General features: G+C 35.9%; 1 protein-coding gene across 2 annotated transcripts in view; it reads left to right on the top strand.

Moving 5' to 3' along the window:
* Positions 1-24,328, top strand: part of Psme4 (proteasome activator subunit 4) — a 117,134-nt gene that overhangs the window by 51,761 nt on the left and 41,045 nt on the right. For both annotated transcript variants that reach the window (XM_051178757.1, XM_051178756.1), the window contains 16 exons: positions 1,948-2,046; positions 2,277-2,346; positions 2,697-2,764; positions 3,944-4,159; positions 5,139-5,296; positions 6,778-6,873; positions 14,021-14,076; positions 15,775-15,831; positions 16,034-16,089; positions 16,170-16,268; positions 17,828-17,890; positions 18,006-18,101; positions 19,140-19,271; positions 21,744-21,953; positions 23,614-23,750; positions 24,229-24,282. In XM_051178757.1, the coding sequence (XP_051034714.1) occupies positions 1,948-2,046; positions 2,277-2,346; positions 2,697-2,764; positions 3,944-4,159; positions 5,139-5,296; positions 6,778-6,873; positions 14,021-14,076; positions 15,775-15,831; positions 16,034-16,089; positions 16,170-16,268; positions 17,828-17,890; positions 18,006-18,101; positions 19,140-19,271; positions 21,744-21,953; positions 23,614-23,750; positions 24,229-24,282 (1,667 nt within the window). The remainder of the gene's footprint in view (positions 1-1,947; positions 2,047-2,276; positions 2,347-2,696; positions 2,765-3,943; positions 4,160-5,138; positions 5,297-6,777; positions 6,874-14,020; positions 14,077-15,774; positions 15,832-16,033; positions 16,090-16,169; positions 16,269-17,827; positions 17,891-18,005; positions 18,102-19,139; positions 19,272-21,743; positions 21,954-23,613; positions 23,751-24,228; positions 24,283-24,328) is intronic.

Genomic DNA, 24,328 nt, shown 5'->3' with positions numbered 1-24,328 from the left:
GTGTCAGTATATATGTTGCCAGTTCATCTTTTATTCTCAACTGAAGATTTTAAAAAATATTTTTGGGTTTCCACTCCAAAGTGTTTGCAGATATACTTGCTTACAGAAATCATTGTGTGTGTGAAGGGATAAAAACGATTCTATTAATTGCCATGCATTCCTCTCCACAGACCATGTGCAGCCACAAATGTTCTTTAAAGTGACCTACTTAGTTTGTATGCATTTTCAAACTTAGCTTTGGTGACTCTGCAGTTTAAAACTGAAATGTTATGCATGAGTTCTAATGTTTCTAGGCATAAAGAGTTGTACTAGCTGGACAAGTATGAGTTATTGTTGACTTGGAATCAATGTTAATGAGTACAATAAATAATGTCAATGTGATGTTACAATTTCCTGTAGGAGCAGTGGATATTTGCTGTGTAGCTCAAATTTGCCTTAAATTTGCCATCTTTCCATATCCCACAAGTGCTCACTTTATAGGAGAGTGTCACCTTGCCTGACACTGACTACATTTTTAAAACTTATAATTTAAAGTCATTATGAGAGAAGTTTTGAAAATTATACCACCACATAATAGGAATTTATCCTTAGTATAATAATCTTAAACTGGACTAGAAGTGATGTCCGTCTAAAGTATAAACATGCATTTGCCTGACAGTGGTTCATACAGAAAAATGACTATTTCTGTTTCTACTTCTTTCCTCCCTTCCTTTACTTGAGATTAATATTTAACATGACCATCCTGATTAGAAGCTTAACTATACTACACCCATGTATAACACTTACTAGGAATATATAAGTTAAGTATAGTAATACACACCTGTAATCCTAACATTTGGTTTGGTTCACTTTTTGAGATAGGTCGTCAATATGTAGCTCTGGTTCTCCTGGAACTCAATATATAGACCAGGCTGCCTTAGAACTCAACAGTCTGCCTGGGTCCGGCCCCCATCCCCATGCTGGAATCAAAGTCATGAGCTGGTACACCTAGCTTTAGTCCTAGCATTTGAAAGGAACATGTAAGAAATAGAAGACTTCAAGGTCATTGCAAGCCAGTGTGACCACATGAGACCCTCTTTCAAACAAAAACAAAACAACAAACAAAAAAAACAGCAACAAAATGAGACTATAAAGAATCTAAAGAATTGATCATAAACTATCTCTTGACAAGACTTGTTTCTAACTTTTGGTATTTGTTAATTTGTTTCTTTATGTAGGTTAAGATATTTTACATTGTAAAATTATTAAATAGACTGCTTTTTGGGTTTTTGTTTGTTTTTGTGATAGGTCTTGGTTCTGCACCCCAGGCTGGCTGTGTATCCCAGTCTGGTCTCAGTATACAATGATCCTCTTATCTCAGGTTCCCACTTGCTGGGATTATGAAACATGTCTTAAAAAGTAGAAAAATTTAAAGTTGATTCTTGTCAGAATGACAAATTTTAAGAAAATTACCCACAAAATTTTCTATTCTGTTGCATTTAATTATCAAGATGATTAAAATTGGTTCTGTCTGCTATAATGGTACATAGAATTACGATTTCAAACCAACTTTTGCTCTTCAAATGGTTTTTGTTTATTTATCTTTTAACTTTTTTCCTTCTTTACCTGCCTTCCTCCCTTCTCTGTGTGTGGGTATGTGTGCTACTGTGCATGTGGAGATCAAAGGACCACATTTGCCACTCTGTTATCTCTTTCTACAGTGTGGGTTGTAGGAATTAGACTCATGTAAAGATGACAATTACCTTTTAACTGCAGAGCTGTCTTGTCAACCTCAAGTGTTTTAAGTTAGAATCATCAACAGAGAGTATTTTTAGACCTGAATGTAATCAATGGTTAAATTTTTGCTTCTTAGTTATTGTTGGAATAGTTTGAGTATTATTTTCTTTAATGTTCTACAAGATGGTTAATTATACTGATTGGGTGTTTTTATAATTTCTGTATCAACAGGTGGCCCTTCAGAAGGTCTTTAACTTTTCTGTTTCACATATTTTTGAAACAAGAGTTGCAGGTCGCATGGTAGCAGATATGTGCCGTGCTGCCGTAAAGGTAAATTGCATTGTATTTTGCTTTTTGTTTTGATACTGTGTCTTACTTTGTTGCCCAGGTTGGCCTCAAACATGTGTGATGGGCATGGGGTTAATTATTTCATCAGTACTTGTTAGTAAGACACATTTCTCTTGCCAGTGAAAATAACACTGCTTCATATTGTGTGATTGTTGAGTATTTACTTTACCAAAGGAAAAAAATGACACCTTATTTATCCAAAACATTTTCAGTGCTGCCCGGAAGAGTCCCTGAAGCTCTTCGTTCCCCACTGCTACGGTGTTATCACTCAGCTTACAATGAGTAAGTCAGGAAAAGGGAAACCTCATTGTTCTGTCTGTGTGATTTTTTTAGATACAGTTTTTCTTCACTCGTAGAAGTCAGTTAATATCCACAGATTCTTTATGTAGTATTTATATTTTTATTATTTGTTTGTTTGTTTTGAGAGAATGTCACTCTGTGTAGCCCTGGCTGTCCTGGAACTCAGAGAGAACCATCTTAAAAATTGATTTCCATTCCCTTTGTAGTGACTACAAAGAGTTAAGTCTCCCTGAAAAGTTTTCTGAAGTATTAGGAATGTAAAATAGAAATGTTTTAACATAAAATATCCAGTGTGCTCATGATTCTTTTCTTTTGCTGCTTTGCCACTTTAGATGACGATGTATTGGATGAGGAAGAGCTAGATAAGGAGTTGTTATGGAATCTTCAGCTTCTGTCTGAGGTATAGTAATCCTCTGGAAGAAAGGGTTGGCTTGCTTCTAGAGGTTAGTCTTTTTTGTTGTTAAAGCATGTGAAAAGCCAGACATTTGGGGACTTGTGGTTATTTTGATAAGATTATATTTCCTATACCAGTCTGGGAGTTACAGTTATCTTTGTTTCTCACACTCTTGAGTGCTGGGTTTACATATAGGCATGTATCATCAGCAGGCCCAGGCTCTAGAATCATTGTGAAATGAGATGGAAATGTTCCCACTCCACTTTGATGTTTATTAGTTAGGAGTTTATCGGATTTGGAATTTTTATTTGTGTTCATTTTATTTTTATGGATTTTTGTTACTTTGTGTTTGGTTTTCGTTTTTCAAGACACGGTTTCTCTGTGTAGCTCTGTCTGTCCTGGAACTGAATCTATAGATCAGACTGGCAAACTCACAGAAATCCTCCTGTCTCTTTCTGGCTGAATGCTGTGATTAAAGTTTTGAGCCACCATGCCCATATTTGTTTGCGTGGAGGGCACTGGTTGCCTCAGACTCACAAAAATCTGCCTGGCTGCCTGGCTTTCCCTCTGGAATGCTAGGTGTGTGTGTACCACCATGCCTTACTTGGAAATCTTTTACATTAAAATTTTGATTGCCAGTCAAACTTGAATTTTCATTATGAGATAGTTTAGAAATTTAAATACTTCTTTTAAAAAGATACATGGATTTTATTATTTTTTTTTTTTTTGAAAGGGATGTTATCTTGGCATGTGGAAGCATAAAGTTAGAAGATGTGCTTTGATTTTAAAAAGTTAATTATTAAGGTATAGTTAAAAATGACATTTCTAAAATGATTTAAAGTCATTTACAGAAACATTTTTTTTTTTTTTTTTTAAGCTACTGTAATGTCCAATACCAAACCTTGAATTGATTATTGACCCTAGACTTAAAACCAAGTGCCTTCAACGTTTGTTTTGTTTTTTGTTTGTTTGGTCTTTGATTGGTTGGTTTTTGTTTTTTTGGGGGGTGGGGGGAACTATTTTTGACACAGGGTTTCTCTGCATACCCCGGCTGTCCTGGATGGAACTTGATCTATAGACCAGGCTGGCCTGGAACTCACAAATACCTGCCTCCTGAGTGCTGGGATTAAAGGTATGCACCACCACTGTCTAGCTGCCTTTTGAGTATTTTATCTGTCTTTTCAGATTACTCGTGTGGATGGGAAGAAGTTGCTTCTGTATAGGGAGCAGCTTGTGAAGATTCTGCATCGAACCCTGCACCTGACCTGTAAGCAAGGCTACACACTGTCTTGCAACCTTCTGCATCATCTTCTTCGCTCTACCACACTAATCTACCCCACAGAGTACTGCAGTGTGCCAGGTGGCTTTAACAAGCTACCTTCTGAATACTTCCCTATCAAGGCAAGCATTTTCAATTATTTAGGATTAAAAAATAAATACATTGGGTTCTTTTCCTAAGTAATTCAGAAATATTATTTTTCCTTTTTGTGTATGAAAATACCAGGTCTTTTAAAGAAGTTTTATTTATTTATTGAGTGCGGGTATTTTGTCTGTGTGTATGTCTGTAAACCATATGTGTTCCTGATGCATACAGATGCTAGAAGATGTTATCAGCTCACCTGGAACTGGAGTGGCAGAGAGTTGTGAGCGACCACATGGGTGCTGGAATCAAACCCCTGTCCTCTGCAAGAAAATTCAGTGCCCCAGTTCTTGTATTAAAATACATTGTTTATAACTGTTATTGGCAGGCTGGAGAGATGGCTCAAACGTTAAGAGCACTGACTACTCTTCCTGAGGTCCTGAGTTCAGTTCACAGCAACCACATGGTGGCTCACAATCATTTATAGTGGGACTGATGCCCCCTTTTCCTGCATGCAGGCAGAACACTGGAGACATAGAAATGAATAAAAAGCAAAACAAAAAAACCCTTTTATTGGAATGTGTTCGACTCATGCATTTTAACTTGTTGTGGAGCTAAAACTATCTTCTTCCTGCTATAAATAGCCTAGGCTGGCCTAGAAGTTGTGATCTTCCTGTGTCATCTCCTCCTGTGCTGTGATAGATAGCTGCTCTGTGCTACCATGCCTATATAGTTTTCTACCTTTCTGCAGTGGCTGGGGCATACCTAACCCCAATAATTACACATAATTTCAGTCCTAAATTAGCTTAGTATAAACTTACTTTCTCTCCTGCAGGAAATGTAGATTAAATTTCCTATAAAGAGACATTTTTCAGGAGTAATAGTAAAGGAGTAATATTTTCATGAATCTTTTTTTTGCATGTATTGACATGTTACTTCTGCTTTTTAAAACTTTAGAAATATTGTGTATATATGTATTTCTCAAACTTTACAACTTAATGAAAAGCTTCTCTTTTCTAGGACTGGGGTAAGCCTGGAGATTTGTGGAACCTAGGGATCCAGTGGCATGTTCCTTCTTCAGAAGAAGTCTCTTTTGCCTTCTATTTGTTAGACTCCTTTCTTCAGCCTGAACTCATGAAACTCCAGTGTTGTGGGGATGGAGAACTTGAAATGTCTAGGTTAGTTTTCTTCAATAGTATCTTTCAAACTTCAATGCCTTCTCCAACTTCTATATCTAATACAGATGTTTACTTTTTTAAAATCTTTTTTAAAGTATGTATTTTATTTTGTGTGTATAGTATTTTGCCTGCATGTGCATGCCGGGTAGCCACCGAAATCACAAAGTTTTGGATCCCCTGGAACAGGAGTTGATTGTCATCAGCCACAATGTGGGTGCTGGTAACTGAACCCAGGTTCTCTGCAAGAGAAGAAACAAGTACTCTTAAGCCATTTCTCTGAGTTCAAGCTGGTTTTTTTTTTTTTTTTTTTTTTTTTTTTTTGATTGTATGAGGTTTGTTTTTGGATTTTGAGACAGGACCTCTTATAGTCAAAACTGGCCAATGATGATCTGAACCTCTGATCCTGCTGCCTCCACTTCCAAAGTGTGTCCCACCATGCCCAGATTATGCAATGTTGGGGATCATCAAACCCAGAATATTATGCTAGACAGTCCTGTGCTAACCATCTGAGCCCCATATAAACATTTAGGTTTTTGATATTGGCTTGTTTGTATTTTCTTTTTTTATTTTCTTGTTTTATTTTGAGACAGGATCTCACCATGTAGACCATGCTAGAAATCGACGATAACTACCTGCCCCTGCCTCCCAAGGGCTGGGAGTAAAGGCATGCAACCATCACACTAAACCCACCTAACCATTTTAAATAGAAAAACTAATTCCCATCTTAACCTCCCAGGTTTTTGGCAGTAACACTAGCACTTACTGATTTCAGTTGTCTATTTTGGAAAGTATAGGTAATGTGTACCCCTTCAAAGGAAAGGCCTTTATCTCGCTACTGAACATTGGATTTATTGCTTTTTTTTAAGTAGCTTTCATTGTTGACATTGAGCTTACTTAACTGAGGTTTTCTTTCTTTTCCATAGGAATTTAACACGAAATGATTATTTTTGAATCTGTTAGGCTTTTATAGTTTAAAGTTTTGAAGATTCCTAAAATAATAGCAAGAAATGCAGCATGTGTCAAATGCTAGAAATCTTTAGTAGACACAAATAAGGGCAGATTTGGAGGAAGAAATTTGACTAACAGTGACTTATGCAATATCCTAAACTCCTTTTTGAAAGCAAACCTGTAGCTAGATTTTTGTTGTTTTCCTTTTTCCTTTTTTTCCCCCCAATTCCATGTTTAAAATTGAAATAAGGTAGACATTTTTGGCCATTGTTTCTTGTTAGTCATCTTTGTATTTAGTTAATTAAATTAAAGTTTGCTTCTCAGAGTGCAGTTTGTTTCTTGTGACTAATTATTAAAGTCTGTTTAAGTGTACAAAAGCCTGGTATTAGTACTAAGTATGTTTGTGTTGTTTCACTAAGTGATAAACTGATATTTGTTATGTCCATGACTATTAGATAAAGTTTTTGTTCTCTAGATTTTTGTTAAAAATTAGGAATCTTCTAAAATATGACAATATCTTTTGTGTTGTCTAGAGATGATATTCTGCAGAGTCTGACTATAGTACACAACTGCTTGATTGGCTCAGGGAACCTCCTACCTCCATTGAAAGGAGAGCCAGTTACTAACTTGTAAGTAAAAAACAAGCCTACCTGTTTTGCTCTTCTGCCATTTGACATATTTTAAGTTGATCTACTTCATGGGCTACTGCTTTGCTCTTGATGTTTTGGAATTATTTTAATATTTCTTTTTTTTTTTTTTTTAAGCTCTTAGGGAAAAAATACCTGTTATAATTTAGGTAATTCTTAAAGGCTTTATAAAGATTTTTATATGGTAGCAAGATAGAATATCTTTAGGTATCAATACATTTAAAAACAATAGTTAGGAGGTAATAATTTAGGGTTAATATTCTTCTTTTTAAACAAGCAGGCTAACAAAACCATCCCTATTTTGCCAGCAATGAGCATTGACTTAGAATCCTTTAGATGAGTGTTTTTAGTACCAGTTTCTTCAGTGTTGCTCTTTGGTACATCATGTAGAATGTTTAACTCTTTGCTGGTACTGCCATCTGGGCAGCACAAAGTAGACATGACACTGTGCATGCGCTTGGCTTGAAGGGTCAGCAGCTGGATCTTAGCTCAGTGTTCTGAATCTCCAGCATCTGTCTCACAGAAGACCACATAAGAATGAGTAGTTAGCTTCCCTTAAAGTTGTGGATGGAAGAGATTACTTGCTGGTTTTTGTTTTTTGTTTAAACAGGAGATGACCATATTTTGTATAGTCATTTGGATTTGTACTTTTCAAATAATTGTCTATTATGTCACCCAAAAAACATTTATTACTGAACTTTCAAGTATTAAGTTTAAAAATAGTAGTGTCATGTTAGGACGGAAATTCTGCTTTAAATTTTTATTTTACCCATTTATTTTATAGTTGGATACAAGAACAATTCTGCTAATATTCGTTTTTGTTAAGAAAAATTGATTTCAAATATATTTTAAAGTGAGAGCCCTTTGAGTCTTTTCTCTTCAGTGATCTTAACCCTGTACCATATTGTAAAAACATCGTTGTATAGCACACACAAACTATTTCATGCTTACCACATTGGGTATCATTAGAATTCTACAGAAACTGTCAATAAGGAGAATTGTGACCATTTAAAGTAATTGTGTTAAAAGCTCAAGCGTGTTTTATGATGGTTGAGATGTAGTGGTAAATGGCCAGTTGAACAGGCTCACCTGCTTGCCTTGCAGTTTATCTCGGCATCTCTGCCATGTATGCTCTCATAATGATGTGAGGGCAAGTCTTCACCTTTCTGGGATTTTCTGTTTGTTTAGTTGTTTTTGTTTAAGATTGAGGTCTCTGTAGCCCTAGCTAAGCCCTCATTCACACCAGTGCTTCTATCTTAAGTCTCCAATGTATTGGAATTACAGGTGTGAGCCACCAAGCCTAACTAAGTTTTCTCTTTTGAAGTAAAATTTGATCATGTCAAAAGTTTCTAATAACCCAGATTCAATGGCTCACACATGTATCTGAGAAGCTGAAGAAGGAGAATTGCAAGTTTAAGGCCAGCTTGGGCTGTATTGCCAGATTTTGTTTGAACCTTTCTTCTCTTCCCCATCCCCCCCCCCAAGAAAAATTACTATACTTGTTTATTAGAATTACTGATTTGATTTCTATATAATGACATTCCTTTTACTAATAAAATTATTATTAATATTAATAAATATGTGGTAATAGCACTGTTTAAGTTCTAAAATTGACACTTGAGTTCTACTCATGGGGTTTCCATCAGAAATATTTTAGACTAAAAAGTTTTATGCTTCAGATTTTTCAGATTTAGCCAGGAATGGTGACTCATGCCTTTAACTATAGCACTCTAGAGGCTGAGGTAGGAGGTTGGAAAATTTGAGGCTGGCATAGTAAGTAAGACTTTGTTCAGAAAAAGAAAAAAGTGGGTAGATAGAGGCAGAAACCTTTACTTTTGAAGTAAAAATTTAATACAAAATGTAATGAAATCATATAAAACACATTGAATATGTTTTAAAAATCACTAAATTTACATTTTAAAACATGGACTCTATCTATGCAGACTAATAACTAGATTATTAGGGTTAGAAACAGATTATCATCTCTTTGGTTTAAATTACAAAGCAAGAATTTAAACTGTATGGGTATCAGATTTCCACAGGACTGGAGTTATAGAAAGTCTTGACCCATCGCATATGTGGGTGCTGGAATTTAAACCCATGTCCTCTGGAAAAACAACCAGTTCACTTATCTACCAAGTGGGAATAATTTAAAAAAAAAAAATAATAAAGAACTTTCTGTTGGCCTTTAAGTAGTTCTTAACAGAATTTTTCCAGTGATAACTTACATTGTCTTTACCCAAAAATGTGAAGAATTGCTTGTATGTCCTATGTGCATCATTTTCACTTTCATTGCAGAAAGTGAATGTGAATGAATATGAAACTAATAAAATAGCCATTCTAAAGTGCTTATTGTTCTATGGTAAAATGGGTGTTAAAAGTTTTCCAGATCTAAATTGAGTTGAAAAAAAGAAAATTTGTTACCGACTATATGTATCCTGTGACAAGAAGTGATATACTGAGTGTGAAGAGTGACCAAAGTGTAATTTTTAAGAGATTGTCAGCAGTCTAACACCAAGAGAGGAGAACTGAGGCATAGTCTTAGTCTGTAAGGACTGGAGGGAAATCCAGATATGGGGGAGAGAATGGAGTGGATTAGAGTAACGCCTCAGCTGTCTATAATGTCTTGTTAGCTTTACTAAGTTAGGTTTACTTGTAGAATTGTGAGGCCTTCATGTTCTAAAACACCAAATCAATTCTGGGAACTATTAGCAATTCAAGCATTATTATTCAGTTTGTACTTATAAATTTTTCATCCAAGTCTTACTTACATAAAATGTTTTATTCTGTTACACTCGGAGTCATATTCCTTAGTCCTTAGTATCAGGTTTGCTTTCTGTATTTGTTGGCAATATGTATTATTTGTCCTCTGGGGGGAAAAAAAAAACTGTGATGAAAAACCATAAACTTTACTTCTATGTAACTTTGTTTCTAATGAAGTTTATGTGATGATCTTAATTTCACTATTGGGGAAATGGCTATTAAATGCATTTTTTTTTCTTATGCTCTTCAATGAGTGACAGACATATATAGAAAGCTAAATCCAAAGCATAAAAGTAAATGATGCACCAGCATAGGACACTATATACTTGTAATTATCATAAGCCTTCAAGGGTCAAAATATAGATATGAAAAAAAGTCCTTGAAGGTAATAAAGTCTTAAAAAAAAAAAACTGTCACTTTAATACAACTTAAAACAATTTGAAGTTTTAGCAGTTATGCTCATTGCCATGCATTGTCGAATGAATCTTAGAATGGAATCTCTTCTTGCTTTGTTCCTGGAACTTTAAGAGAGGTCCTGCAGTAGTTAGGATGTATAGCTGTACCTGTGTACTGTGTCTTTTCATTGTCACACAGGAACTTTGGACATTTGCCTTTAATCCTGAAACCCTCAGTTTTCTCCTTTTTCAGTCCACTTTCTGTTGTGATCTTTTAGGTGTAACCAACTATTACAGGATGCAGAAACTAACATCTAAAAAACAGGGTTACTCAAGGTAGAGAAGTCACCATTTTCATCTCAAAATACTTCTTTTACTTCGTTTTCCTTTCCTCTGATCTGTTACATCATAGTTAAATCATTCTTTGAGATCTCAGCTTTTACTAAGTGTCCATTCAAAAAAAAAAAATCTTACTGTCTAAGCTTGAGACCATTTCATTGATGTGTGAAAGGATGTGTTGTGTATACAATGAGGGGCAGGGCTAGCTAACCTCTCTTGGCACCTCCAGGAAACTACCCAGCACTGCTGGGGAAGCTGCACACAGAACAGGAAACAGTTACTACTCCACGGTGAGTAACCCTGTTTTCTCCTTATTTCACCTTGTGATTATTTTCATTGATATTTTAAAAAACTTTGTGTGTCAGACATGAAAATGTATTCCCATTGTTACTTTTTAAGCCTCTAATGTGTAAAGTTTCTCTTAGCAACCCTCTGTTGGCATGGTAGCTTAGGGGAGTATTTTAGTTGTGTTATTTTCAGCTGTTATTGATACAGAGAGCTTGGTACACAGAAATGGCCAACTGTCTCTTGTGAAACACTTGTACATTAAGTGGGAAAGCCTGCCGGTGGCTTGACTTCTTTATTTTATTAAGGAATGGGAGGGATTCTTTTTACACACCTGTGTATAATATTGTTTGTGCCTATTTCATGACAGTTGCTGCAGTCTTTGTACATACTTGACTTTATATTTTGTTTTTATGTTTTTGTCATTTCTTTCCATTTCTAGCATTCTCTGTTTTCTACCAGTGAACCAGTGACTATTGTTCTAGTTCTACCTTAGGAAGATTGCTGTCTAATGGTACAGATAATGTGGTAGTGACCCAAAGTCCAAGATGTTTTGTTATGAATTGGGTGACCTGGTCTAGGAACAATGGAGCTGATTTTACTTCATTATTATATATGTAGAGCTGCTAACAGTGTGTTATGTTGGAATTATTTTTTAGAATTATGTTTCTTCCTCATATCTGAAACTTAAACTATACATTTTGCTGCTATTGCTTTTTGTTTATTATGTTTATGTAACCCAGGCTGGCCTCAAACTTGAGGTGATCCTCCTGCCTCAACTCAGCTAACTAAGTATGTAGGCACATACTACCTCATATGACTATATATACTTGTTAAGAAACATTTGCTGTAAAATGTCAAACCAAGTAGGGTTTATTTTGTGGTAGATAAAAAGATACTATTTAAGTTGATTCTTATATAAAAGGGAGGTCTGTGTAACAAAATTAAATTTTAATATAATTGAGTACGATATATCTGAATGACATGGAAGTTGTATGTTAATTTGTGTTTCAAAAATAGGAAAAGAATAGACCATTTTTAAGTTTTAATATTTTAAAATCTTATGTAAGGTAGGTCCATTCCCTTCCATTTGATATTAGCTTACACACCATGAAACAATTCAGGTTGCTTTATTTTTGTTTAATTAGGATAAGCGATAAAAAGGCAATTCAGAATTGACACAGATTTAAAAAGTTAGCTTCAAGTATTTCAGGTGGTATTTGTTTTTAAATATGATTGATGTTACAAGTGCTAGAAATATATGTAATATGAAACACTCTAGACTATTAAGTAAAAGCCTTTGTGTATATAATATATGCATTATATGTATCTGGTGGGGGTGGTACATATGTGGAAGCCAGAGGTTGTTATTGTATGTCTTCCCCTACTGTTCTCCACCTTAGCTTTTGAGACAAGCTTTCTCACTGTACCTGGGCTTGCTGCTTTTTCTACAACAGACTAAGAGAGTCTTGTTCATTCCCTTTTCCAGCACTGTGCCATCACATTCAGCCTTTTACTTAGATGCTGGGGTCTCAACTCATAGCCTGGGGCTTGTGCATCAAGAAGTCATTGATGGTGCTGTCTCTGCATCTCTTTGATAGTATTTTTTTTTGATACAGTAAAATTATGGAAAATAATTGGCTGCAGAAATGATTTTTAGTCTTAGTGTGACTGAAGCACTTAATATTATGTGTATGACTTGAGTAAAGTTATATTTTTACTTTAGACAACTAGTTAGATTTGTATCCTCATTGAAAAGATTTCTGTTCTCATAACTAGCCACAACAACTTTCCTGTTATTTATCAAGTAGGTGGTGATAACTCCATTTCACTTTAATATTAAGATCTAATTTTAGTAGAAATTTTAAGTTTATTGGTACGGCATCTTATTTTTTACTGACTTTGATTTTTGGATACATATTTATTTCTGATCATAAAAAGTTAACAAAATGCTGAAATTTGTAAGCTTTGCCACAGGTTGAAACTATATAGGAAGAAAGCTAACTTTTAGAAAATAATCAGAAAAGCATTAGTGATTTATGCTATAAAATGTTAACCTATCTTGTATAGTACATTAGTGAAAAAGAGCCATTCCTTGCTTATGTCCTTAAGGTTTGGTCCTGAGATTTGCTGTCTTAGGCACTGAATTATGGTGAGCATCATAGCTGAGAAACTGGCACTTAACCACTTTGAAATCATTAGCTATGATCAGGATTTTTTAAGTTGCATGTTGTGATGGGAATAATGCTTTGAATTGAGCTGCTTTCTGGGGTACCCATGGGAATATGTTGATTTAAAAGTGGTCTTCCTTGTTATACCTGCTGTAAGCTCATTAGTGTTAGGTAGTAACTGCAGTTTCCGTTTATTATAAAGTAGCCCTGTGTTGGATTTGTTCACTGTGTGGTTCTCTTGCATTTGTTCCTGTGTTCCACCTCTCAGAAGGTATCTTTTCTTTATTAAAATAGCCATTGAACTAGTCTTATAGTTTGAAAATTGAGGAAGACTTCCATTGAAGATACATATATACATGCATATGTATATATAAATTCAGATATATAAATTCTTATTCTCCAATGAAATGTGTTCTTGTAAATCTATAGGTAACTCTTAGCCATTTGTTGAATTTAACTACCTGGGTCTGGTTGTACTGACATATTTCTTTTGGGCAAGTTTTTGGTATTTTTAAAGATAGTTTTACTTTTTTAGTTTAGCCTGGGCTTAAGACCACTATGTAGTTCCAGCCAGGCCTTGAACTCATACTGATCCCTCAGCCTCCAGAATATTGGGATTATAGGCATGAGCCACTATTCCTGGCTTATGACTGATCTTTAGTTGAGATTTAGTATTTCTACATACATTTAGAAATGCCATCCCACTCTGGTATTAGGAAAGTCCATTTTGCAGATTTGCAGATTTAAAGAGAAAGAGTAAGTTCTTTAGAGAACCATGTGTGCTATTAGATGTTTCAGAAATAGAAGTTAACTGAGTTTTAAAGTATAATTATATAATTATGAAGCTGGATGTTCCTTGTGCAGGTGAATAAATGCTTACCAGCGAGTTTAAGCTTTCCCACTTGAACATTCAGTTATCAATATAATGTCCATTGAGAGATGATTTTTTTTTTCCCCCTTGAAGGTACTGAAGGAACATTTTCTTTAAGTTAGTTACTGTGCTTCCCACTGAGACAGCAGCTTTAATCTTCACAAGAGTAAAGAATTGAAGTACTGGCTGGAGAGTAGCAATCTGTTACAAGGGCATTATCCTGGTTTTTATTTCAGTGAAACTTTTTCCTTTGGCCTTTTGTGTTGATATTGTTAGTAAATGCATGTTCTCTTGTTTTTAAACAGGGTACCAAGTATGGTGTCCTTAGAGGAAACAAAATTGTATACTGGACTGGAACATGGTATGTGAGTATTAACTGAAGTAATCTGCAAAGGCCATTTAACTTCTTTTTAACAGTTAGAATAGAGGCATTTTGTACTTATTTTTCTTAGGTTCTTTGTAGTGTATAAAATGTACTCATTATGCAGCAATCATTTTCTTTCTCTCTCAGGAAACTAGGTATTTATTTGTTTGTTTGTTTGTTTGTTTTCTTTGTCTGAAACAGGATCTCATTATGTAGCCCAGGCTGGCCTCAGACTCATCGAGATCTGCCTGTCTCTACCTGTGGATTTAGAAATTATTAAAGGATTGCCAGTAAATAACAGAAATTGGCTCAGTAAATTAAATTGCTTATGTGTTCGGAGGTAAGCTTTTCTGTATAACATTCGTTTATGTATTTATATTTTAATTCTCTTTTTTAAGCTTAGAAGTACAGTTGTTTATTTTTTGTATGTATGTGTACATTCCATCGTCATGGGAGTTGATTCTCTTTCCTCTGTGTTGGTTCTGAGGCTCAAGCCCAGGCTACCACTTTCCATAAAAGACATTTATTAACTAAGCCATTTCACCAGCCATGCTTTCAATTCTTTTAGGATGATACATTAATGTGAATGGGAATATTGTAGTCTTTAGATTCTGATAGTGTTTGTAAATTTTCATCCAGCTAGTTTAATTCAATTTAGTTTTTTGAAGTAGTGCTGGGGGAATCATACCCAAGAGACACCCCAGCCCTTAAATTTTGTATTAGTATTTTGTGACACATCTGAGATCATCTTCAGTGCTGGAGCACATATATGCCTGATGCTCAGGGACAATTCCCAGCAACACCCCTAGTCACTCTGCCCCCACCCCCAACTATATCTTATTATACTAATGTAAACTTCAGTCTGCAATAGAAACTCAGTAAAATTTTCTTACTCGGGGTTAATAATAGAATTAATTTATACATTAATTTCTAATGTTAACTGCTGGGTTTGGATCACCTGTAACTTTAAAGAATCTCAAGCCTTTCTAATTAGCAGCTAGGAACTTTGAAATGTTCACAACAGTGTTTTCTCTCTCCCCTCCCCCACTTTATAAAGTTATGTATTTTTTTATTTTGTGTGTATGAGTGTTTTCTGTATATATGTGTGCAACATTCCCATGGAGGTCAGAAGGTCTCAGACCCCCTGGAGCTGGAGTTACAGCTGATTATGAGATACCATGTGGGTGTTGAGAACTGAACTCAGATCCTCTGTAAGAGCACCCAGTGCTTTTAACCCTGATCCATCTCTCCCCCACTTTCTTGACAACAGGTTTCATAAATAATCATTTTATTTTGGTTATTTGAGACCAATCTCATGTGGCCCCATCTTGCCTTTTGCTCCTTTATCTTGCCTCTTCTTCCCAAATGCTGGGATTACAGATATGTATCACCATGCCCCAATATGTTTGTTTATTTGTCTATAGAGTGATTGGAGACAGAGTCATGCTTTGTAGACCGGTCTAGTCTTGAGCCATGTGCCATCCCCCATCTTACTCTCTGGGGTGTTAATATTACAGGTGTGTGCCTCAATGTCTAACCTAGGTGCTTTAAACATTCCTCCTCAACTGCTAATTTAACTGTTAAGGCAAAGCCATTTGTCCTCCCCTTTACCTCTTAAGAAGCATCTTAGGGCAAGCCATTGTTAAAAACTGAAATAAAATGAGGATCTCTCTCTCTCTCTTTCTCTCTCTCTAGACCTATCCCGAGAGAACCACCGAGAAGCAATTGCTAGTGTCATACGGAAACTTCTTAGTGAGTATACATGCCTGCAACTTGCCTGTATTCCTAAGCTTTAGGATAGCAACTTGTGGCAAGGGTGCTTTTATTTAACACTTTTTAGAAATAGGAAGATTATCCACTTTTTTTTTTTTTTTTTAAATCTCTTTTAGAAGCAGTTTTGAGTTTATAATAATTTAAGATGTTGGCTAAAAAATTTTTTCTTCTCCTATTTTAGACCACATACTTAACAATTCAGAAGATGATACCAAATCATTGTTTCTCATCATAAAGGTAGAAGTTACTCCATAATTGTTAATGTGCTTGGGCTTGACTGGTGACTTCTGAATAAATGTTGAAATTCTTTGACACAGATAATTGGAGACCTTCTGCAATTCCAAGGATCTCATAAACATGAATTTGACTCCCGATGGAAAAGCTTTAACTTAGTAAAAAAATCAATGGAAAATCGGGTCAGTATTTTCACCTGAAATTCTGAACTATTGTTTTTGAAAAGGTGATTTGAGGATTATTGTTTATAGAGGAAATTTGCCCTGTAAGTAAAAGTAGTAGTTTAAGAATATTGCATGAGACAATCTTTGTTGGTACATGACTTTAATCCCAGCATTTGGGAGAACATGCAGGTGGATCTCTGAGTTTGAAGCTATCCTGGTCTACAAAGCAACACAGAGAAACCCTGTCTCAAAAAAAAAAAAAAAAAAAAAAAAAAGAATAATATATGAAACCAATGTTCTTCCTCCCCCCAATAGGATTAGACTTTTTGAGGGGGAAGAAAACAATATTGTATGTAGACTAAAAGCTTGACACAGATAAAACAGATCCTAAGCGAAGAAATATATTTACTTGCTAGGAGTATTGCTTAATCGTAGAACACTTACCTAGCATATGTAAGGCCCTAGTTAAAAGTATTTTATTTAGTGATAACATTCATTACTGTCCTTGATCATCTCTGTATCCATACAGGGATTTGCTTAGTAGCATTCAGGCTATCTTATAAAAACTTGAAAAAAAATTTTTTTTTCCCATAGTCATTTCGTATTGACTTCATTATCCGATATTAGAATCAGTATAAACCTCTTCAGGCAAATGGAAGGAAAAATACCCAAAGAACAGAGCTGTTCCCAGCAGTGTTCCCTAATAGATCTGTGCCGAAGTTGTTTCTAGATGCCTTTATGTTACTTGTACGAGATACTGGAGATAGAAGAGTATGTGAAAAGGAGATGGAACTATGGCAGGCTGTAGAAGAGTGTGGGGTGGGGGGGGGTAAATTAGGTCAATAGTGTTGTTGTAAGAAAGTTCTTTGGTTTTATATTCAGAAGTGGAGATCCACTAAAGAAATAATATGTATTGTAAGCATGAACCACCACCCCTGACTGAAAATTAGGACAGAGGAATATTAAAATGTTCTGACACAATTAGAATCTAGGTGAAAAGAGTCTGAATCAGAGCTTTTAAGATACAAGTTGGAAGGTTTGGACAAAAGGTAAAATTGGAGTACTTTACTAATGTAATAAAGAATAATCATTTGTAACAATTAAAAGTAATTTTTTTGTTATATATGTTTGTGTGTGGGGCCATGCATCTATGAAAGTAGAGTTAAAAAAACAACTTGCAGAAGTCAGTTTTCTCTTTCGTACGTGTAGGTCCCAGGAGTTGAACCTAAGTGGTCAGACATGTGTGGCAGTTGCATTTGCTCCTCACCCATTTTTTTCTGCCCCATGTCCATTTTCTTGGTTTAGGTTTGGGTTGACATTTTTGTTATTGTTTTTATTGGGTTTTTGCTTGTATGTTTGGTTAGTTGGTTGGTTTATTTTGTTTTGGATCTTGGTCAATCTATGTAGCCGTGGGTGACCTGGCACTCAGAGATCTACCTGCCTCTAAGATTAAAAGTATGCACTGCCTTACCTGGCTGTGTCCTTGTTTTGAGGTAAGTTTTTACTAGAGGATTTAGGAACTCATTGTTGAAGTCACTTAGTGAAAACACTAAGAAATTTGCTATTTTGTTTTCCAGCTCCATGGAAAAAAGCAACATATCAGAGCACTGCTAATTGACAGAGTGATGCTGCAGCATGAGGCAAGTGTCTAGATTATCACCTTTTGATTCAGCATGCTAAATGAATAATTTGCTGTAGTGCTTTTCATAATTAAGTGGACTTTCGAGACTTGATTTATATTATTTCTTTTTAAAGTTGCGAACACTAACTGTTGAGGGTTGTGAGTATAAAAGAATACATCAAGATATGATCAGAGATCTTCTTCGATTATCAACAAGTTCATACAGTCAGGTGAGGCTCTACTGTCTCCAACACTTTCATTTTTTTACATGCAATCTAAATATCCCTGTTTTCCCAGTAAAGTTTAAGAAATTCCTCATGTAAAATCATACAGCCAGAAAGCAAGAGAACCAGAGCTAAAATAGTGACCGCCCCTCCCAACCACCCAACCCCAATGCCATTGGAAATAGCTTTCAAATTTCAAATATATTCAAATTCTGCCATAATGTCCATTGGAAAACATTTGTTGGTAGTATAATTGCCCCACTTCCGTCTCTCTTTTTTTTCCAAGACAGGGTTTCTCTGTAGCCCTGATTGTCCTGAAACTTATTTTGTAGATCAGGCTGGCCTTCAACTCGAGGGATCCTCCTGCCTTTGCTGGGATTGAAGGAGTATGCTACTGTGCCTGGATAATTGCTTCTTCCAACAGGGTCTTGCTATTTATCCAGACAGACTGGCCTTGAACTTCAATTTACCTGCCTCTATCTCCAAAGTGCTGGGGTCACTGGCATAGGCACCACCATGTCCTTAAATTATTTCTCTGTTGTAAATTTTAGAGATTATGCTGGTAGAATGGTTCTCCTATTTAATTTATGAAATTTTGAGGGCTAGCCTAGGATGACTGTATTTAATGCTTGGGTTTCAGAGAGTTACTAGCATGTAACATGTAGTTTATCTCTTAATATAGTATAGGACCAAAGATTACATACTAGCACATAGAACAGAGAAATTACAAGATTTCTGTATACTAGTTCCTTCTATCTTGGTAATTTCCTATGAATGGACATAAAGAAACCTCTGCTCCTCAACAGTGACTTAGAGTGTCTGCTGTTTGCTTTCAGCAGTGTTATAAACTGATGCCCCTGAGGACCATGCAACTTCCTTTCATCAAAGAGAGGCATATGATAGTATTTTCCTTTAAATAATCATTTGCTTGCTTACTTTTTAGGGTATGTGTTTTCTGTTTTTTAGGAAACCATCTAAATTATCGTCCTTTGTTTTTTTATGCTTCATTAGACATCATATTAAATCATTGTCAATTTTCCTCAGGTCAGAAACAAGGCTCAGCAAACATTTTTTGCTGCTTTGGGAGCATATAACTTCTGTTGCAGAGATATCATCCCTTTGGTTTTGGAGTTTTTACAACCTGATAGACAGGATGTCACCCAGCAGCAGTTCAAGGTATAGGTTCTGTTTTAATATCTACAGTAAACACCCATATATGTGATATTCAGGTTCTGCATTTAATATTTTGTTATATTTGCTCTATCGAATATCTTAAAATGCATGTCAGTTTAAGATACTAGAACATTTTGTTCTGATTAATGATATGGAGACAATACAGGGTGTAGACCTTGTGGAAAATAGCTGAGTAATACAACCAGGGAAGGGAGGACCAGGGACAGAGAGAAATATAAAATCATTTTGAGCAACTGATCAGAGCAGAAAAAGGAAGAAGACAAAGACATTTTTACAGGTGAAGTAGGGTCTTTGTAAGTAAGTTGATTGAGAGATATTAAGGATAGAAAAGAGTTAGGGCTTGATGGCTAAATAAAAGGGGGCTAAAATATGGGAGTTTCCATCACTTAATTATGGATTGTTTAAGTAGTTATAGGGCATGTAGGAGATCCCCTTGACCCAAGAGTTTAAAGCAGGCCTGAACAAAATGAAAAATTAGAGGTCAAAAACAGCAAAGCTGACTAAGCTACCATGACAAGAGAGGAATAGTCACAGAAGGCAATAAAGACACCTTTTGGAAGAAGATACCAATGCCCACTTTCTGAAGAGGAGTAAGATAAGTACTAAGCATGTTCCTTGAAGTTAATTTGTAAGACACAGCTCAATAGGTTGTAAGCCAGTCTTAGTTATTTTTAAAGGTTTATTAAAACAAGATATTCTTTTATATTATATAGTTTGTACATCTTCACATCACAGTGTTGGAGATTAGTATTTGGGACTGATACCAAATGACCTGCCATTTCTTTTTTATTCTCTGGTGGCTGACTTCTTCCCCAGTGCCAGGTATTCTTTCTGGAAGTCCTGCCTCATCTGATCATATATTGGTCAATCTTGCTAGGAATGTTTTATATGGGCATCACTAGAGGGGTGAAAGTTAGCATTGACTATATATAGAGCCTGTAAAGAGGACTAGCTTATGCAGTGGGTAACAATCCAACTTCGGATCCAAATCTAAAATTGAGTGTTCTGGAAGTGCCAACACTTTTTGATAATAAGAGAAAATGTCCCTGCTTCATCAGAATTATCTGGTTGGAGATTTTGTAAGTAAAAAATATGTAGTATTAGATTTTCCTGAGCATATTGGGAGTAGGGGGGAGGGCAGTGAGTGGAAAGAGAGTTAGAAGAAAGAGAAGGGGAGGAGAACATGTGGGACTAGGAAGATTGAGTCGGGGGATGAATATATGGAGAGAGAGAGAGAGAGAGGGAGAGAGAGAGAGAGCCATTATAGATTTGAAGAGAAAACTGACTCTAGAGAAATGTCCAAAGACCTACAAGGATGACCCCAACTAACAATCTGAGCAACAGTGGACAGGCTACCTTAAATGCCCTTCCCTGATAATGAGATTAATAACTAACTTATATGCTATCATAGAGCCCTCATCTAGTAGCTGATGGAAACAGAAGCAGATACCCACAGCCAAACACTGAGCCAAACTCCTGGAATCCAATTGCAGAGAGGGAGGAGTGATAAGAAAATGGGGTCAAGATCAGGCTACAGAAACCCACAGAGACACCTGACCTGAGCAAGGGGGAGCTCTTGGACCCCCAGACTGATAGCTGGGAAACCACCATTGGACCGACTCATACCCCCTGAATGTGGTTCTCAGTTAGAAGGACTGGGCAGTCTGAGGGACTTCTGACAATGAAACCAGGATGTATCCCTGGTGCAGGAAAAGAGTACATTCCCCATGGAGGGATACTCCCTTAACCTAGAGGCAGGAGGGAGGCCTAGTCCCTACTCCAAAAGACTTGACAGATTTTGATGATCCCTCCTGGAAGGCATCACCCTCCCTGTGGAATGGGAGTGGGGGGGGGTTGAATGGGAGGGGGGGTCAGGGAGCCAGAGAGGGAGGGAGAGGGAACTGGGATTGATATGTAAAATGAGAAAAAATAAGAAGTGTGTGTATATATATATATATATATACATGATAAAAAAAAAGATATTTTAAATTTGACAATTTCATACCTGTGTATAATGTATCTCATCATATCCATCCTCCAGCCCTTCTTTCCACCTCTTCTGAGTAACTGAGCTTTCACATGTTTAGTAACACATTTAGCAACTTGGTCTTAGCTGTTATTTGATAAATTATTTCAAACTGTAGGCCCTAAAAGTACTTCTTAGTACATTCCAAGGTCATTATTATACTTGAGGAAAATAAGAGTAGAATCTGTATTCTTACAAAAATTCTTAGCTTTTTATATTGCCTAGTAGCAAATCCTCTATTAAATGACTTAGGAAAAAAATGATAATGAATGCCACTTGGTTAAATTTCATGTTCAAGTTTTTAAAAACAATGAAGGATATGAATGATTTGAAAATCAACTGTGTGTATATAATCAATGTAAAAATTCAAACACATGTTGGGCTCCATCATGCCTCTTAATTTTCCATGTAAATTGTTGTTCTCATAGGGTGCCTTATATTGTCTGCTTGGAAATCATAGTGGCGTGTGTCTGGCAAACCTTCACGATTGGGACTGTATTGTGCAGACTTGGCCAGCACTTGTTTTTTCAGGGCTTAGCCAAGCAATGTCACTGGAAAAGCCATCAATAGTGAGACTATTTGATGACCTTGCAGAAAAGATTCATAGACAATATGAAACAATTGGCTTGGACTTCACAGTAAGCAAACCATTTATTTGTTCATGCATATTTTACTGGAAATTCTGACTTTATTTTCCATGTCTTTCCCTTTTTTCTTTACTAATATTTTGGCTTGTTAAAATTTTTTAAAAAACATTACTTTCTCTTATAATCTAATGCTTTGTAGTGATAATTATTGTAGATAACAGGGTTGGAACACCAAATTGAAGTGATGTGGGAAAGAGTCATTTCTCCCAAGAGGCTACAACAGTTAACATTGCTGTGTTTTCCATTGTTCCATATATGCCTCCATTGCATTTTCCTCCCTTACCTCCCCTCACTTTCCCTTCTCTCTTTTCCCTCTCCTCTGACTGTCCTGGCACCTGCTTTGTAGAGCAGGCAGGTCTTGAACTCACTATGTTAAGTATTCTTTATCAATAAAAACTTAGGAGTCAGATACTGGGGCAAGAAATCTATTGATCAGAGAAACGGTGGAGAAGTGACCAGTGGCTTCTTCTCTGGCCTTCATCCATCCAAAAAGGCCAAAAATCTTTATAAACCCTTTTCCTACCACATCCTGTATCTTTCTATATGTCCTCATTACTCCAAAGCCTGTATGGCTAATTTTGGTCAGCTAATAGCTAGTTCTGCTCTCTGATTCAAAGTAAACTTGTCTCAGGAGTATTAGAGTGAATTCAAAATATCCCACAATACTATGCTTCTTTTATGCTGGAATTCAGACATGACCTACCATGCTCAGTCATGGTGGTTTTGTTTTTGTATTTTTTTTGTTTTGGTTTGTTTTTTGTTTGTTTGTTTAGATTTGCCATTAGCTATATTCATAACTTATCGTGCAGAATATTAAAATTAGATGTTTTTTGATGAATGAGAAGGAAATTTCACTGGTTCTCAAATAGAGATAGGGCATCATTTAAATAAAAAAGTTAGTGACTCTCTCTGTATTCTATGCTAACCTCAAACTTGTAGCAGTCCTGCTTTAACCTCCCACATGCTGGGATTACATGCATGAGTCACCTTTTTTGACCATCTGAGAAGCTGGTGCATCCTTACTTCCATAGTGCAACATGATGGACAGAAAGGTGATGATAGCTTAGTTCTTTCTTTGCTGGAATTGATTGATTTGCATCCTAATGACCAGGATTATAACTATGGCTATAAATGCATCCCTTGCTCTTTGAGACTGTCCTTGGATTAGGATTGGTTCCCCCCACTCCTACCCCCAAGTATATTGGTGTTCTGTAGTCCAGGCTGGCCTTGAATTCTTGACCCTCCTGCCTTCATCTCCTGAATGCTCTGATTACAGGCTTGCACTGCCAGACCCAGGTAGATTATTCTTTAAAAATTAATAATCATAGTAACTCAAGATGAAATTCCCAAACCACTGGTACGGAAAATGGAAAAGGTGCTTTTCACCAAACCTGATCACCTGAGTTCAGTCCGTGGACTGAAAGCATTATCATTACATTTATTTTTGTGTAGATGTGTTTGCACACACCAGTGCAATGTAGAGATCAGGGAACAAATTATGGGAATCAGTTCTCTGCATCTACCCATATAGTGTTCCAAGACTTGAACTCAGGTCATCAGGCTTGGTAGCAAGTGGCCTTGTTTATTTTAATTAAATAGTCCACATTATAGTATATGTCACGACTCTATTTTTTTTTTCTTTTTTAATAAGATTCCAAAGCCATGTGCTGCAATAGCAGAATTACTTGAACAATCAAAGAATCCTTCTATTTGTCAGACACTGCTTAGCCCAGAAAAAATTAAAGAAGGACAGAAGCGCCAGCAGGAAAAGAATGCCGATGCCACAAGGTAATTGAATATGGATATCAACTACAACCCTCATATTTGTTTTAAAATCTCTTTCTGTGAATACTGATCTCCCATAACCTGCTTAATTGATTACAGATAGTCAGCATACACCATACAGACAGAGCACTGTTCACTCAGATTGCTACTTAATAATTTTTGTTTACTTTGGAACACTCAGGAAAAGTTTGCTGGTCATATTTGTAATACTAGTCCTTTTTGCACTGAAACAGGGGATTGGGAGTTTAAGGCTAACCTGGAGTTTGAGACTTTACCTCAAAAACCTAAGAGGATTAAGAGAAAAGAAACAATTTGGTGGTTCATTATATCTAGCATCTCCTCTTCTCCCTTACTTTTAGTTTGGTCAAATGAAGTGTAAGAGGAGGGTGAATTAAACCAGAATTTAAATTTATATTACATTATTTAATATTTGCCTTAGTAATATAATAAAATCATATCTTATCTGAATTTTTTTTAAAAGGAACTATGAAAGTTTGGTAAATACTTTACTAGATGGTGTGGAGCAAAGAAATTTGTGAGTATAAAGTTTTTTCTTAAAAAATGTTTTGTTATTTAAATAA

Source organism: Phodopus roborovskii, unplaced genomic scaffold (assembly GCF_943737965.1).
Source record: "Phodopus roborovskii unplaced genomic scaffold, PHOROB, whole genome shotgun sequence".
In the NCBI taxonomy this organism is placed as follows: domain Eukaryota; kingdom Metazoa; phylum Chordata; class Mammalia; order Rodentia; family Cricetidae; genus Phodopus; species Phodopus roborovskii.
This window is presented reverse-complemented; position numbering and strand designations above follow the sequence as displayed.